Here is a 17,650-nt window from a genome sequence, read left to right on the forward strand (position 1 = left end):
TGGGTTTCATTTAGCCTACTCCAATGTCTGGGAGAAAAGCCAGTTTGTTAGGACCTTCTGGAATGCCATCAGGATGGGAGCCGTGTAGCTCTCAAGAGAGGAACCTCATTCCAGGGGCAATCAAACATTACATTTTGTAATCGAGCATTTGTTATGTTGGTGCCTTTTTATTCTTTTTACAAAGCTTATACTAATAGTATGTCACAAGTAATAGAATTGTTCTCATTGGTTCCAGCCACTCTCTTGAAGAACTATTAGAAGCTTATCACAATCAAGTTGACATACTGCTTAAAAATAAGGTAAACGTTATCATTCAAGTTGTCTCCTATTATGGTTATGCAAAAAAGCACTTGGCAATGCATATTGGTGTGAGTGACATACTCCTTGAACTCTTGAAATAACTGCATCCTCTGGAAGGCTCTGATTGCTATAAAGGCTTTCTAATTGTCAAGAAGACCTGAGCCCTTTGGAAAAGTCAGTTCATTGGGGAGAGGTGGTTTTTTTTCTGTGCATCAATGTATGTTGCAAGACACTCTTATGAATGATTCACACAGCCTACTTCCAGTACATTTCATGCTTTACTAATCTTATATTTATAATAATATTTATATATATATACATGTATTTATATTGTACCATTAGCTGTTTGTGATTTGTGATTTGCTGGATGTTATTGATCAAATATGAATTTTTTCCTAAGCCTCACTTTCCAATCTACTTTAGGCTTCATACATTACTTTTTGTCCTCCAGTTGAAACATAGTAGTTCCCTAAGCCAACAGTCCCCAATCTTTGCAGCTTGGCGGCCTGCCGCGGTGCAAGTTGAGCTCTGTGTGTGTGTGAGAGAGAGAGTTGACCTGCATGCATGTATGCCCGGTTCTGAATAGCCCAGGGCCCAATAGAGGGCCACTACCCAAGGTTTGGGGACCCCTGCCCTGAACCATACTATAGCTTATTCATGTCACAAGTACGCCATTTTCATCTGGTAAGAAGGAGTTTACTACAGTGAAGTAAGAAAAGTGGACGTTGGCAACATCTACAATATGCCAAAATTTAAATGAATTCACTCTTTCTTCCATTCTTCGTCCATATGATATTTCCTGTGCCACTGTTTGCCAACACAGGTTCAGAACACAATAGAACCGTGCTGAACAAATAATCTTCTATGTAGATTATTGTATACACAATACTGTTCTGTGAACTTGTCATCAGTTTCTTCGGTGTCAGTACAATATGCTTTAGAGTTAGGTGGCAGCCAGCGGAAGAAGGGATGCAACTAAATTAAAAATATTTATATGGGCTCATTATATATAATGCTTGCCTTATTCTTTCTCTAACATATGCCCAAAACATCTAATAGTTGCCAATGAAATGGTATCTGTCAGTGCAACAGATTTCCTTTCTCCCTGCATATTCCTGTAAATCAAGAGGTGTATATATATATATCCTCCAATTGTAAGAGTATTTATGGAAGGAATAGAAGGGGATGTTCTGTTGGTTTAGTGAAAATGTAGTTGAAAAATGTTGGATTTTACTCTGTTTATTATTTTTTTTCTCTCATCAGAATCGGTTTAAAGCACTGGAACCAGTCATTAAAGCCGTCAGAAAAATTTGTTATTCATTAGATGGGGTAGAGACTCCAGCAATTACTGCAGCTGTAAAGAATCTAAGAAGAACAGTTAACCTTCCAGGGAACAAGAGTCCTGAGGTAATTAGCTAAATCCTGCAGTTTTCTGCTATATTCCATTTATACAGTGGGGCAGATACTGATTCAGTCCCATCTTCTACACCATGTTAATTATCGTTAAAGTTGATACAGTGAGTCTGATTTTTTTTTTTATTCTGATTGCTGACAGACAAACTTTGCAGTGGTGATGGTATGAGCATCACCTGATTCAAGCCACTTTTTGCTTCTATACAGGTAGTCCTTGACTTACAACAGTTCATTTAGTGACCGTTCAAAGTTACAATGGCACTGAAAAAAGTGACATGACTGTTCTTCAGTTACGACCTTTGAAGCATCCCCGTGATCATATGATCAAAATTCAGATGCTTGACACCTGGTTCATACTTATGACCGTTGCTGTGTTTGAAGGTTATATGATCACCTTGTATAACCTTCTGACGAGCAAAGTCAATGGGAAAACCCAATTCACTTAACAACCAGGTTACTAATTTATCAACTGCACTGATTCACTTAACAACTTTGACAAAGATCATAAAATGGGGCAAAGCTTATTTAACAAATGTCTCACTTAACAAATTTTGGGCTCAATTGTCATAAGTTGAGGACTACTTGTAGTACAAATAAGGAGTACAAAAGATCTTGTGGCATTAATATCTAAGTAATAAGCAGAAATATTAATAACAATTCAACAAAGGTTTTTTTTCCAATTTGGAGAGATTGATAACTTTTTTCATATCTCACTGGACAGGGATCTATAATATCGTCTGATGACAATAGCAAGAATCCAAATGGTAAGTACAAATTAAATACCTGTGTTCAATCTTTTAAAGGGCATTCTGATCATTACCTTAACATTAAAAAAACAATTATCTAGGTTCTTCCCAATCTGAAAATCCTCTTCAAATGAGCGTAGATCAACTGACCTCTGCAATGCATGCTCTTCTTCAACTCTACTTGAACTCATACCACAGTCCTTCATTAAGCACTCCAAGGACTACGAAAAGCACTAAAGAAGCATGGACTGCCACAGAGCATCTCCAGTTCACCATATTTGCGGCTCATGGAATTCCCAATAATTGGGTTTCAGTGTGAGTATTTACACTAAACTGTACCTTTACCCTGAATGTTAACGTTCATTTTTATTGACTGCATTTTGCTCTGTTTTTAGTTATGAAAAATATTATCTGGTTTGCTCTTTGACCCATAATGGAAAAGATCTCTTCAAACCAGTCCAGTCCAAGAAGGTTGGCACATACAAGAAGTTCTTCTATTTGATTAAATGGGATGAATTGTAAGTGTCTTTTTTTAGTTTACAGACTCATAAAAGTATTTCTTTATGTAACGTCTGTCACACTCCTTTAAACTGTTAATTAATTTTCAAAAATCCCATTAATTTTGTCAGCTATAAAAAGATCTTTCAACATAATTCAAAAGTATAGGCTAGGGAGTGACTGGGAGAAGTGCTCATTGTTCTGTTACTCATGTCTGTGTCTGAGGAAGACAACAGTGGAATCCGACTCATTACACATAGCTATTCAAAACCTCAATATGGCTGCTTCAAGGCCTTCTTAATGTCTCTGGGGTTTGCACTACATGGCAAAAAAAATCTGCTTATAATAGCATACCAGAAGACCTCTGAAAGCCTCTGAGCAATCATATTGGGTTTTTGAGTGTCTACAGGTTATTCAAGGAATATACAGTATTTAACACTCATTGATTGTTTTGCATAAGCCTAGGAATTAGAAGGAACCATTTGTAGAATTAATAAATTTGTCAAATATAGCAAATATAAAACTTGTTGGCTAGGTTCTCAAATCGAGTTGGTTCGAAACCAGATGATCCGTTCTATATCTTATGTGTGGAACCAACCATTTTAAGAAAAAATATATTTTAACTAGCCATTATTAGCATAAAAATCTTATGTCAATTATGTGTAATATGTTTTTTAGATATTGATGAAATTATTTTCATGGTTTCAAATGACATGAGATAACAATGAGATTTGGCAGGAATTCAACATATTAACTAATTCTTTTTCTAAAATGTAATCAATAATTATCTAACAAACCACTTCTATTATTTTCCAGAATAATTTTTCCCATCCAAATTTCTCAGTTGCCATTAGAGTCCATCCTATGCCTTACTCTTTTTGGTATTTTAAATCAAAATGGTGGTAATTCACCGGATTCAAATAAACAGAGAAAAGGCCCAGAGATGTTGGGTCAGATTTCTTTACCGCTCTTTGACTTTGAACGGTAAGTATTTGAAGCAAACAGTAAAATGCTAGAGAAGCTTCTTTAATCTTAATTTTGCTGTACAGAGGAGTATTTAAAAGCTTTACTGAAGAAAAATATGTTATGTTCAATGTATAAAATAGGTCAGCTTCAAGTAGTGATATGGTAATAAATTCTTAACCACTGGATCTGCTAGATCCATTGTGCTGCTGTGCTGCAGGTTACCAACATAGCTTATCAGTGCACTAGGCATGCAGCTCTGCTCTGCTCTGCTCTGCTCTCAATCAATTTACAAAATTCCTGAAAATGTAAGGATTACTTCTCACAAACTGATATGAGCCAGCCAAAAGAGATTGTAGGATGTTATTAAACTATATTCAGATTTAATGCACAGGAGTTTCTGTAGATCACAATTATACATGAGGTATTAGTGGCATTCCTGAGGTGATTTTTTTTTCCTAAAATGTATTGTCTCTTGAAATGTGGTCATAAAATTAAATTATATATTCTATGCTTTTAGAATGTTAACATGTGGGACAAAACTTTTACATCTTTGGATACCTCCTCAAAACTTAAATACTGTCTCTGGAGTAGCCCCTAAAAAGGGAAATCTAATGGAAAGGATAATGTTGCAGGTAATACTGTTTCCTCAATGTTTTAAAAAAAGCATTTATATTCTATTTATAGTGGTGAAATGTAATATGCTCTGTTTCCCAATAGAAATAGGTCCCATTTCTATTTGGTTTTTCAAATCATCCACAAAATAGTATATGAGAATAAAATTGTTTTATTTTACTAGGATTATTCAACAAGCTATTTCAAGCATTTTGAAGTTTCCAGGATGCTCAAATAGGCCAATTTGAACATAGAATAGTAATTTTGCACTTGAGAGTAGACATTTATAAAGGTTCGTATCTGAAATTTTTAAGTAATTTTATTTCAAAACTGATTGCAGAGTTAATGAGATAAATTAGAATCATTTCCATATTCCTAAACATATTACATTTCAATCCTGAATGCCTCTCTGCCGAAACATGGCCATGCCCACCCAGTCACATTACCCCCCCCCCACACACACACACCAAGCCACGTCCACAGAACCGGTAGTAACAAATTTTAGATTTCACCACTGTCACAAACAAATGATTCGGAAACTGCAGCTTTCTGTCCACTTGTGAGAAAAGCAGTGTTCAGACACAAAGCCCCAGGAGAATAATGTTGCAGTAAACTAAACTTATGAGCAATTGTGAATATTAATTTATTGTTCTTTGCATTTTTAAATTGTATCAATTTGCTATGGTAAACAAAATAGCAAGCTCTTGAGTTTTTACCATCAATACCTACCTCGTATATCAGTGAGGGCTAACGTTTTTGCTGTTGCGTGCCAAAAGTGGGGGGAACGCGGGGGGGCTGCGTGCATGTGCTCACACCCATAATTCAATGCCCCCTGCCCCCCCGCATGTGCGCACGACCCCACTGTGCTCCCTCCACTTTTGGCACGCAACGGCTAAAATGTTACCTGTGGGCCCAGTAGGCCCGTTTTTTCGCCCTCCCCAGGTTCCAGAGGCTTTCTTGGAGCCTGTGATGGGCAAAAAAGGCTTTCCTCACCCTCCGCCCCTGAGGCCCTCCGAAGGCTGGAAACTGCCCGTTTCCTGACTTTGGTGGGCCCGGAAGGCCTGAAAATCAGCTGGTTGGTGCACGCATGCGCGCTGGAGCTGAGCTAGGGCAATGCTTGCGTGCCCACAGATATGGCTCCGTGGTTCGCCATCATGGTCATATACAGTACATCTACTGTATTCATTATATGCGACAAGCTTTCAGGTACTATAAATGTCTTTCAGATATTATTTTCCTATGATGTACTTTACTGTGTATCTAACGGTGCTCTGTTGGACCATTATTTTAGAGATATTTCCTTACCAGATTCTGCCAATGCCTTTAACAGCCAGAGAGCTGGGATGAAAATAACCCTTGCTGAACTGTATGGTATAGACTAACATCAGCCTAGGAAACATTTTATGACATTTTGTATTATGTCATAAACTGTTTAGCCCATATTGAACTATATAGCGCAGTCAAACAGTACAAGAAATGTTTTATGACGTTTTGTATTATGTCATAAATTGTTTTATGTTAATGTTTATGTCATAAAATGTTCTATAAAATTTGCCATGGCAGTCATGGGCCCCAGTTTTTGGATGCATTCTATAAGTTAGCCCGTTTGAAGTACCTTTATTCAAAATGTTTTGGCCTATGGTTCACTGTTTCGCCCAGTTAAAGATTGCAGGAATCAGTTTTTAATAGTATGTAGACAATAGGGAAGGAAAATAAACAAGGTGAAAGAGATTGAAATTTAAGTGGGGAAAACTGTGTTGATTTATTATTTTAACATTTCAGGTTGACTTCCCTTCTTTACCATTTGACATTATATACAAAATTCCTCAGGCTGCAAACAATTCAACATGTAATTCTATAGACACATTGGAAAAAGAGTCAAGGGAGCGTCTTCTTTCCATTATTTCCAAAGAGGGTACATATGGGTATGTTCTCTTGGTTACTTCAAATCTAACATTCCATATACAGATTAGATATGATCATTCCCCAGTATTTATTTCTGCTGTGTATATAACAATTTTTGACAAGATTCTAGAGAATATTGAGAACTACATATGACCAGGGTGCATCATTTATTTCTTTTCAAAATATAGTGCAACTGAGGGGTGAAATGCTCCCGGTTCGGACCGGATCACCCGGAGAACCGGTAGCAAAAATCCCTGCCCCCCCCCATGCCCAGCTGAGCCACGCGATCATCAGAGGCTTTTTTTTTAACTTTTAAAAGTATTTTTTCTTTGGCCAAAAAAATGTTTTTAAAAGTAAAAAAAAAAAAAAAACCCTCTGATGATCGCGAAGCTCAGCTGGGATCATCAGAGGTTGTAGAAAAAATGCTTTTAAAAGGCTCTGATGATCCCAGCTGAGTTGCCTGACCGTCAGAGCCTTTTAAAAGCTTTTTTTAAAAGACCTCTTTGGCTGAAGAGGTTGTAGAAAAAATGCTTTTAAAAGTAAAAAAAAAAGTTGGCCACACCCACCCACTCACATTAACCCCCCCCCCAAGCCACATCCACAGAACCGGTAGTAACAAATTTTATATTTCACCACTGGTCCAACTGTTACTCCGAAGTGAACGTTGAGTAATTGAAATCTTGAATATAACAATATTTTTTTAAAAAAAGGCATTTATAAAAATTTGAAGTATACTCAGACTATTGACTTTTAATCAAAGGTTAAAAGATTGTCCTTGACTTACGACCAGTTGCTTAGCAACTGTTGAAAGTTAAGATGAACCTCCCAAAAACGTATGACCTGGTATGGTGACCACGCTTACCCTCTCACCCCACAGACATAAGACTGCATTATGGGCAGTTGGCAGCCAGCCCACATTTACAGCCGTTTGCAGCATTCCGCAGTCACATGACCACAGTTTATAATGGTTTTGCTGGAAACTGGTATTTACTTCCAGTTTCCAGCAAAAAACAGCAGACATCGGGTTTTCTTTTTTTTTTTTTAATTGCAAAAGTTTTACAATTACATTTTCACCCGTTTTCCCCCCCCTCTACCCACCCCAAACTTCCCAACCTCCCTAACCCTCCCTAACCCTCCCCTCCCCCCGGACTTCCACACAATATACTTATATCAGGTAAAAAAAAAACCTTGATATAAAACTTATATAAAACTTGAACCCCTCCCTCCTCCTTGTAAATTTTTCATCTTCATTACACTGAAATATTTCTATCTTAAAATATCATTTTCAATTAAAAGCTATTTGGTACTTCCTAGTTTGATATTTGTTCTGAACATAATCTATCCACTTTTTCCATTCCCATTCATAAGTACCCCAATCGAAATTGTGTGGGATGCGAGCAAAGCATATATGAGAGGGGTGCTTATCTACATGAATTCTAAACACAAAATGAATCGACAAAAGAGAAGACTTGAATTGGAAATAGAAATAAAGAACAAAGAACAGCTACTTATTAAAAACCCAACAGATGAAAGAATACATGGTGTTATAAAACTTCTGAAAGACCAATTTCAAATGCTTATGGCGGAACAAGTTGCAACAAATTTACAATATGCGAAGCATAATACTTTTTGTAATGCCAATAAACCGGGCAGATGGTTGGCTTACACTTTAAGAAAAAAGCAGAGTACACGGACTATTGATCGGGTTTTCTTAACAACTGCAACATTTGCTTTATAACCACAGCATTTGTGTTTAGGCCACCAAAAAGAAAAGGTTGTAGAATTAGGTTGGTCACCTGATGACCCACTTTATGATCAGGCTCAATTATGCCCCAAAATCAACTATCTTAGTACAGCACAGTACAGTATTTTAAAGTCTCAAGTTTTTACCTTCTATTGGTGTGAGAGCCTGAGAATTTCCTTTTGACAGAGAAAGAACTGAGGAAGCTGATGAGTTTGGGAAGTCAAAAATAATGCTGCAGATGAAACATGGAAAAGAAAGGAATGGATAAGGTTGCCTTTATATTCAAAATTGCTTATGAATGCAAGGTTTCCTCCAGTAGCCAATGTACAGTTCAATTAAAATAGCTTTAACCTGATCAAAATGCTTGGTACCCATTACCAGGCTAATTCATAAGAGTTTCATAGCATCAAGTTGATCCAGCATTTCTTTTGTAAAGAAGTTACTAAAACATGAGTCACGATACCACTTGAAGTTTTCAGTTCCTCTTTTAATCTTTTCTGCATATTTGAACATCATGTTTCGAAGATCTAATGGAATAAATGAAAGGAGAGCGGGATGAATGATGATGAAATTCATTGTAGTTATAATAATAACATTAATATTTGGATTGGTTTTGCCTCAGAAAGAATAGTTAAACCCAGGATTTGTTTTTTATGGTTTCTAAGTATTAGTGACTATAATGGCAATGTAATGAATTAATAAATATGTTTGAAATTACCTTTTATAGATTATCTAGGAAAGATAAGGCATTTTTATGGGACAAGCGGCATTATTGTTACACACATGCAGGCAGCCTGCCCAAGATATTGGCTAGTGCTCCAAACTGGGATTTGACCAATCTTCCTGAAATATATTTGCTACTTCAACAGTGGCCTCCTTTACCTCCACTAACCGCATTAGAATTGCTGAACGCAAAGTAAGTTAGCTACATTTATTTCAGAATCTAATATGTTTTTTAAAATATTATAGATTATGAGCTATTAAGCATTTCTAGATTATTTCTAAGTAAACAGCCTCTGTAAGTAAAATCCACATTATATGGTTTCATAGCATTTTGCCATGTGGATGTTGTTGATAAACCACCAATTATCTTGTATATCTTACAGTTCTAAACTGGGTTATTTGCTAGGCTGAAACTGTAACATGTTAACATTTGTTACATATAGCTACATCAGAATTTAAGGTTAAGTATTTGATTTAAGTAAATTTAATGTATAAAACCTTTTTGTATAGGCTAAAACTTTATTTCTAATGTTCCCCACTAAAAGTTTCCCAAATATCCTTGGAACGTGTATTCTTGCCAAACTTAAATCAAGTATGATTTCAACTGATCTTCTGGTTTGTAGTTTTGCAGATCAAGAAGTAAGAACAAAGGCTGTACAGTGGATTGAGGCAATAAATGATGATGAACTTGCTGACATTCTTCCCCAGTTTGTTCAGGTCAGAAGAATACCACATTAAACATACTGAAAAGGGAAAACATGGCATTTGTAACTGCACAGACATTAATCAGAAACTACAGTTAATTTATGGAAGTAACATTAGGAATTTTGGTATTAAGTCCAATAAATGAAATATAATATAAAATGCCATTTTAATTGAACAATAGCATTTACAGCATAAAACAAACCACTCTTCTTCTTCTATTTAACTGTATCCTGTTCTGTTCCCCAGTTATTTCCATGCAATTTCTGTTGCATATTTGACACTCTAAAGTTAAACAACCTGGGTGAAATTTATTTGCATCTGTTTCTATTGAGTCTAGTAAAAGAGGGTAGATTATGGTCAGCATCAAGATATTAAGGCAGATGGTGTCTGTAAAACCTCAGAATTAAATAATCAAAAAGGAAAGGAAATGACCAAAGTCTCATGCAGTCCTCAGATTTTGCAATAGATTATCTCTGAATCTTAATGGGATTTTGTTGTTGACTTGACACCTTGCGAAATGGTGTTCTCATTTCATTGATTTGGGGTGGTGGTGGTAATAGATCTGTTGTAACATTCTGTAATACAATGTTAGGATTATCATTTAAGATCTTAATGTTTCCTTTTTCATCTCAAAGGTTTCTTCATTAATAAGGATAAGAGATGGTTTATATTATGTTACAATCTTGACTGTACTCCAGTTATTTATAAAAATAATAATAACAATGCCATTTCAATGCTGCTGACATATTTTTGTTACTGTTTATCATTTAGCTTCAGAACCATTTTGAAAATGCTCCCTATAAAAATAGTTTTATATTTTGTTTATTTAATAAGGTAATAGTTATACAAAGGCTGTGAGTAAAAAAAGATCCAAAAATTTGAAGAGACCTTCTGATATGTGAATTGATAAGGAGATGCAAAAGAAAGGGATTTGAAATATACATCCAACTCTTTTAGATGGACTATGCTTCCTAGGGACATAGGCAGACAGAATGGAATAAATAGATAAATTGATTGATTGGTTGAGTCTGAATGGTAAGCTTAAACAGTGCTGAATAGTTTCATATTTTAAGGAACATAATTTTGGGAAGCTCATTTAATTGGAAAACTGTTGATGTTGAAAACAACTTATGCTAAGTTGTCTTTAAATCTAGACTATAACTTTGTATAAAACTTATCTTTTGTGTATGTTTAGGCATTAAAATATGAAACGTATCTGGACAACTCTTTAGTCAGATTCCTCTTGGCCCGAGCATTAGGAAATATTCGAATAGCACACTACCTATATTGGTAAGAAGATTTATATTCTTTTTCATCATCTTTCAGCAATGTTTATATTTAAAGAACAAGTAAAAAACTGACGTAAGAACTTTAAAAATGAGGAATATTCGTAAATCTTTATAGGCCAGAAAAAATGTAATGCTGTTGCTGATAGAAATTAATTAGGTATTCTGAAAAAGCTATTGTATTTTTTCCTGAAGTTCTGGATTGCTTTCTTCTGTTCCAAAGCATTATTACCGCATCTTGCATTAGTCTCTCTCTAAAACTGAATTCAGATAACATGTTTGTGCCTTAAGCAACATTATGCTTTACCTAGGGACAAAAAAACCCCATTTAACTGATTTTAACTACATAAATATAATATTGTAAATGCAGTGGAAGGTGCAGTATAAATTAATGAAAATAAAACAACGGTTTCAGATCCACACATTCGGTCTTCTCTCCACACATTCTTTGTTGATCCATAGTATAAATCTTCTCTTGAATCTGGACATTTACTTTGTTTTATTTTTATGTACATACATATTACTTATTTTAAACAACAAAAAAATCACTCTAAGACCATTTCCTGGATAATAGAAAAAAAATCAAAGTCAGAATGCAATCTGCTATGTGTGCTGACCAATAACAAGGTAAGGAGTATGAAGTGTTGAGCATCTCCAGTTAAGGCAGATCTGAGGTTGGATGCAAAGGAAAATACTTTACATATGTCCCTACTTGGTGTATGTGCACATGGAGAATACTCATGTCTTCTAAATGTGACAGCTACATTCATTGAGGCTTACTAAATCAAAGATTATATCAGTCCTTTTTCTTCTTCCACTCTCGGGGTCATAGATCAACCAGTCAGTTGAGCATGAGGTACTTTAAATCCAATTTATTACAGAGGCCCGGTGTGCTCTAGTGATGAAGGTGTTAGATTAGGGGAGAGCAGATCCAGCTTCCAGTCTCACATCAGCCACAGACATTTGCTGGGTGACTTTGGGCCAGTTGTTATCTTCCTCAGCTGAACCTACCTCATAGGGTTGCTGTTGTGGAAACAAATAAAAGGGGGACATGTTTTATACCCTGCCTTGAACACTTGTACAAAATATGGCTCAAATAAGCATGTGTAAAGGAAACCCAATCTAATGTTATGTAATATTTTAGGTTACTAAAGGATACCTTGCATGATACCAAACATGGAATAAGGTATGAGCATATCCTTGGTGCCTTCCTTTCCATCTGTGGCAAAAGTCTGAGAGAAGAGCTGGAAAGGCAGTCAAGACTTGTGCAGATCTTAGGAATGGTTGCAGAAAAAGTCAAGCAGACGAGTGGATCAGCCAGACAGGTTGGTGAAGTGATCAAGTTAGGTGTAAATGTGAATGAAAGCACAGTTACATTTATTAATTCCTTCTCTGTGGGGGCACCTGCCTTTGGAACGAACTCCCCCCGGAGATACGGAGGATCCCGGATTTACGCACCTTCCACCGCACCCTCAAGACTTGTTTATTTCAACAAGCTGGGCTGGCTTAACTCTTTTTAATTGTTTAATTTTAAATTTGTTTTTAAAAACAGGGGTATTTTAATTAGTATGAGCCAAATTTATTTAATACGTTTTAAATTGTTTTTTAAATTATATATTGTATGTGTTTTATCTTGGCTGTTCACCGCCCTGAGTCCTTCAGGAGTAGGGCGGTATATAAATTTAAATAAACTGAAACTGAAACTAATGATACAGTCATATTTCATATGTAAAATCAGCCACAGTGAGGTTGTTAGGTTACTTTTTCATCCCTTTAACAAAATTCTGAGCCTTGTAATATGGACTAAAATGTATAAGCCCCCAAAATACACCGCTGCTGCTTCCCACACCAGATTATGTTATAAAAGAACACTGATGTAACTTAATGCTTTATTCATAATGAAAACATTCTGCAAATTTGATTTAATTAAGTTTAACCTTGAATTGGTTATTAACAGATGGTTCTGCAAAGTGGAATGGAACGTGTCCAGTCTTTTTTCTTGAAAAACAAATGCCGCTTGCCCCTCAGCCCCAGTCTAGTAGCTAAAGAATTGAATGTGAAGGTATGAGCTGTGTGACGATAATTATTGGTTCCTCTATATTCCTCTCATCCTTTCCCATTTCTGCCTACTTACCTTTTGGGTTTGTAAATGTTAGGATATTAATGTTCTCTATTTTGTGATCTGCAAACTGCTCAGGGGAAGTGAGGACATAAAATACATATAACCACAGAATTCTGGCCTCTAGTTTTGACTACTGTGTAAGAATAACTATAAACTACACTAGACAGAACAGTCTTCATAAAGGTATAGTACATTTCAAAAGGCTCAAAGCCTTTTTAAATAAACCAATTTTGTTTCCAACCTTGCAAAATGCTCACAGCAACATCTGTTTCTTCAAAAGTCTCATATAACAATATATCTCACTTCTTGTGATCATTCCTTCTCAGGTCAGGTTCAGTCCATATTTCTTTTCCCCTCTTAAAGCTCTCTCCCAGCCATGTCACTGGACACATCACTGAGTAATTTCCTCCTTGATGAAATTGGCCGCCTCTGTCTTTCCTCAGTGTTGGAATTGCCAGTCATTACTCCTGAATGTATTCCTGAATATACTCACCAAGCTGTGTCATTCTTGTTAGTTGCAGGAAGTAGAATCCCAGCTGGGCAAAGGGCTGCAGGAAAAAAAGCAACTGCATTTTTATTTTTACCTCTCCCTTACTCACAAGTAGCCATTCTGTCTTCCTTATTTAAAACTTTGTTTCTTATTCTCTTTATCTCCTCAGGTTCTCCCTTTCTAAGCTTTTTCCTAGCTTTGCTTCCTATATCCTCTTCCCTCCCTCCCCCACATATTTATTGTTTGCTTACTTCTCCTAGCAAACTTTTGCCAATTCGTGCAACCTGATTTTTTAAATTTCTCAACTCGTTGCAACAAGCTAGGTTTGTACTATCTTTATGAAACTTCTCTAAGTAAAAAGATTACAGGATAAACCACATTTAGTATGAACTTCTAAGTTTTTAAAACTGCCCTTAAAATGTCCCTGTTTAATTCTGAGGAATCAGGATTCTCCTCTATTTAAAGACTTCTAAACTGGCCCTGGTGACAGAGTTCCTTGTTTTTGATGTTGTTTCCACTTGAGGGAATAGCTAGTATATTACTACTGGTAGTAAGTTTAATTAATCCATTTGTTTTAATATAAAGTACTTACATGTTTGGAATACCACTATTTAAGAATTGTCTGGGCCTCTTTAGTATTACCATTTTGTAATTGTATACATTCTAATTTAATGGTAATGGTATTATTATTATTATTATTATTATTATTATTATTATTATTATTATTGTCATCATCATCATCATCATAGAAATTGAGCAAAACCAAACTTAGAACATTTATCATTTATATTTTTAATCTTTTGGTTTATATAATATGTACCATGTTTTTTCCCTTTTGGCAGGCATGTTCCTATTTCAGTTCTAATGCGGTTCCTCTTAAAATTGCTTTGGTGAATGCAGATCCTTTGGGAGAAGAAATTAATGTAATGTTTAAGGTACGTTTTTTGTTTGAATTACAGACATTTCCCCTCCAGTGCTAGAAGTAGTATTAATTCCATGGGGGAAAACGTTTTGATTTTTTATGGTCATAAAGAGCCCTCTGGATGTTTTAAGCATTTTTAGGGAGAATTTGCACATGTTAAATGAACGTTCAAGCATTTCTAAAATCGTCTTTTTCTCTAAGAATAATGGTTTCCTTTTAGAATATATAAGAGGTTTAAAAAAATTTCTGCCAGTAAGGTACTATTCTATTAAAACTTGTTTTGCAATGAATTTTTGCCCTTATCTGCCACTAAATTTTGTATTGGATACCTTTTTGCATGTATTTTACAATATTGGAAAAATAGGATATTCCTTTTGAATAGAGCAATACTCATGGATCGATGGAAAATTGCCACATTAATGATAATTATAAAACAAAACAGACCGCTCTGGAGGGAGCAGACTTTACCTAGTCATTTCATAGGATCAGCATGCTGTCTGCCTTGGTTATAAGAAGCATTTCAGATATATGTTCTTTACCTATGACATATTTTCATTCATGCTTTCTCTAGTTTATACTAAATATTGTTTCATAAATGAAACTTGAGTTTCTCAGTATGATAATTTTCAAATGAATTGTTTTGCAGTATAAGTAGTCCTGGATTTACAGCTGGTTATTCAGTGACTGTTCAATTATGATAGCACTGAACAAGTAACTTATGATCAGTTCTCGGGATTATGCCATACCAGCACCCCCAGGAGCTTGTGATTCAGGTCCTTGACAATTCATTTACACTTGGGAAATTGCAGCATCCCATAGCATTACAATTGCCATTTGCAACCTTTCCTGCTGGCTTCACAAAAGCAGAACTAATAGTAAAGTTATTCCTGTAGATTGCTTTTACTCCCACCACTTTTTCTCTCGAGGAGTAGTACTGCTTCCACACACAAAAACACACAAATACATTTGCTAACCCATGCTTGCACTGGGCCACAGCACTCATTCTTATTATAAAGTGTAGAGAAATAAGGTATTAGCAGACTTTGATGAAAAAAGTAAATGAATTTCCTGAGACATATAGTCTGCAGATTGCAAATTGCTCACCTTGTCCTATTCTGTTAAGACCTGGACAACTGATACTAGAAAAGAAACACTAAATTAAATATCCCAGATCAGTTTCTGCTATTGTGTTAACGTATAATAAAATAGGCAGAACTGACCCTTTTTGAGCCTGTCCTGATAACGTTCCTTTCTCTCATTTGCGACTTTTGTTTTTTCTTAGGTTGGAGAAGATCTACGCCAGGATATGTTAGCTTTGCAAATGATAAAAATCATGGATAAGATCTGGTTACAGGAAGGACTGGATTTGAGGATGGTTATGTTCAAGTGCCTTGCAACTGGGAAAGATAGAGGTAGAGGTTTAATTTCTTGTCTTGTATTATCTTACGTGCAATGTTAAAGCTTTGTCTGGCTACTATTACAATTTCTGGCAGGAATACCCAATACCATTATTGTGAAGCCTGTTTTCTCAGATGCCACATATTTGCTAAGCAGCCATACAATACAATAGCCATAAAAAAAATCGGCATTAATTGAACTGCCTAATATATTTGCAAAATCCATCTGCTATTCTAGAACACTGTAAGAAGTCTGCTGCTAGTATACAGAATGTTGAAGAATGTTTACTTTTTTTATTTCTCCATGTTAAATATTAAGTTAATTTGTCTACAGCAGGTGGCAGCAGCTAACTGATGGCTGACTTCCAAAAACATAGGATTTGAAAGGGAGACCATGTGGAATCCCAGACTGTAAACTTGGAAATTTAAAAAAATGTCTCATACGATCACAGTCATAAAATACTTACATGCTATTTCGAGGAAAACTAAAGTCTATAAAGTAACCAACTTAAAGGAAACATTGTTCCATTTTATAGTTGATTTAAGAATAAAAGAGAATTTGTCAAGTTTTTGTACAGTAACAATCTTTAAATTGAATTGTTGAATTATTTTACAATGTTTATTTTACAATGTAGTTTGTATTTTAAATGCAAAGAATAATATAATAATCTATCTTGGCAAGCCATTTCGATTTAAAAACTTATTAAAAGGTTTTAAGTTAAATATTTTTATGTAATACATAGTAATATGTATTATAGATTTTTTAAAATACACATTAACTTTTGCTGATTGATTTAAAGGAATGGTAGAACTTGTTCCAGCGTCAGATACTCTTAGGAAAATTCAAGTGGAGTATGGAGTGACAGGATCCTTTAAAGATAAGCCTCTTGCAGAATGGCTAAGAAAATACAACTCTACAGAAGAAGAATATGAAAAGGTAAATTATTTACGATTTCCAAATAGGAACTTATGAGAATGATAATAGTTGTATGTTATCTGTTGTGAGCTAACTCTATCTGGAACTCATTCACATGTCATATTTAATAATTAAATACAGAACAGTACCACCTTAAGTAGGTCACTGGCTTGACAATTCCAAGTTACATCTTTGAGACAGCTGGAAGTAATAGTAATCTCGCATTTAAATGACATGCTCAATGCTTGGTAAATCACAGACAGATGATTTTAAAACTTTGCCTCTCCACTTGCATGGAAAACTAGCTCCTAAGATTTTCTATTTTTCATCCATCTGAACTATAGGATTTAAAAGTCAAGTAATTATATTATCTGGTTAATGATTTTTTTCCCAAAGAACTGATGTTTAATCATAATTTTGAAACATTCTATATTATATTGTTCTTCAAAATGTTTCTGCTATTGCTGCTGATCTCTGAATATTAAACAAGGTGCTTTTATTCAAATTTTATAATGAAAATATGTTTAATTTTGTCTATTTTAGGCTTCTGAAAATTTCATCTATTCCTGTGCTGGATGTTGTGTGGCTACCTATGTCCTAGGTATCTGCGATCGCCACAATGATAACATAATGCTTCGAAGTACAGGACATATGTTTCATATTGATTTTGGAAAATTCTTGGGCCATGCTCAGATGTTTGGAAGCTTTAAGAGGTATGAAACTATGAGGAAATTAAAATGTTCCACTGCTGTAATTTGAAAACATGGCAATTATAATGCACCATCTAGAAAAACATAATGGCTGTAACTTTTGTCATGTTATGTTAACTCTTGTTCCTACCACATTGAAGGTGTCAAGTTTGATTTTTCTGTTATGAAATATTTTCATAAAGCTGGTAAACGAAT

The 17,650-nt window shown here is 35.2% G+C and overlaps 1 protein-coding gene across 1 annotated transcript in view; it reads left to right on the forward strand.

The window, feature by feature from the left end:
- PIK3C2A (phosphatidylinositol-4-phosphate 3-kinase catalytic subunit type 2 alpha) overlaps positions 1–17,650 on the forward strand; it is a 48,338-nt gene that overhangs the window by 19,352 nt on the left and 11,336 nt on the right. The window contains exons 7-23 of the mRNA XM_070933586.1: positions 236–299; positions 1,564–1,707; positions 2,435–2,477; positions 2,561–2,774; positions 2,855–2,977; positions 3,774–3,941; positions 4,441–4,555; positions 6,318–6,460; positions 8,912–9,100; positions 9,531–9,624; positions 10,808–10,902; positions 12,043–12,223; positions 12,856–12,960; positions 14,353–14,445; positions 15,715–15,844; positions 16,630–16,766; positions 17,289–17,458. Of these exons, the coding sequence (XP_070789687.1) occupies positions 236–299; positions 1,564–1,707; positions 2,435–2,477; positions 2,561–2,774; positions 2,855–2,977; positions 3,774–3,941; positions 4,441–4,555; positions 6,318–6,460; positions 8,912–9,100; positions 9,531–9,624; positions 10,808–10,902; positions 12,043–12,223; positions 12,856–12,960; positions 14,353–14,445; positions 15,715–15,844; positions 16,630–16,766; positions 17,289–17,458 (2,208 nt within the window). The remainder of the gene's footprint in view (positions 1–235; positions 300–1,563; positions 1,708–2,434; positions 2,478–2,560; positions 2,775–2,854; positions 2,978–3,773; positions 3,942–4,440; positions 4,556–6,317; positions 6,461–8,911; positions 9,101–9,530; positions 9,625–10,807; positions 10,903–12,042; positions 12,224–12,855; positions 12,961–14,352; positions 14,446–15,714; positions 15,845–16,629; positions 16,767–17,288; positions 17,459–17,650) is intronic.

This window comes from Pituophis catenifer, unplaced genomic scaffold, assembly GCF_029215685.1.
Source record: "Pituophis catenifer annectens isolate HBS135680 unplaced genomic scaffold, rPitCat1.0.hap2 SCAF_1, whole genome shotgun sequence".
NCBI lineage: Eukaryota > Metazoa > Chordata > Lepidosauria > Squamata > Colubridae > Pituophis > Pituophis catenifer.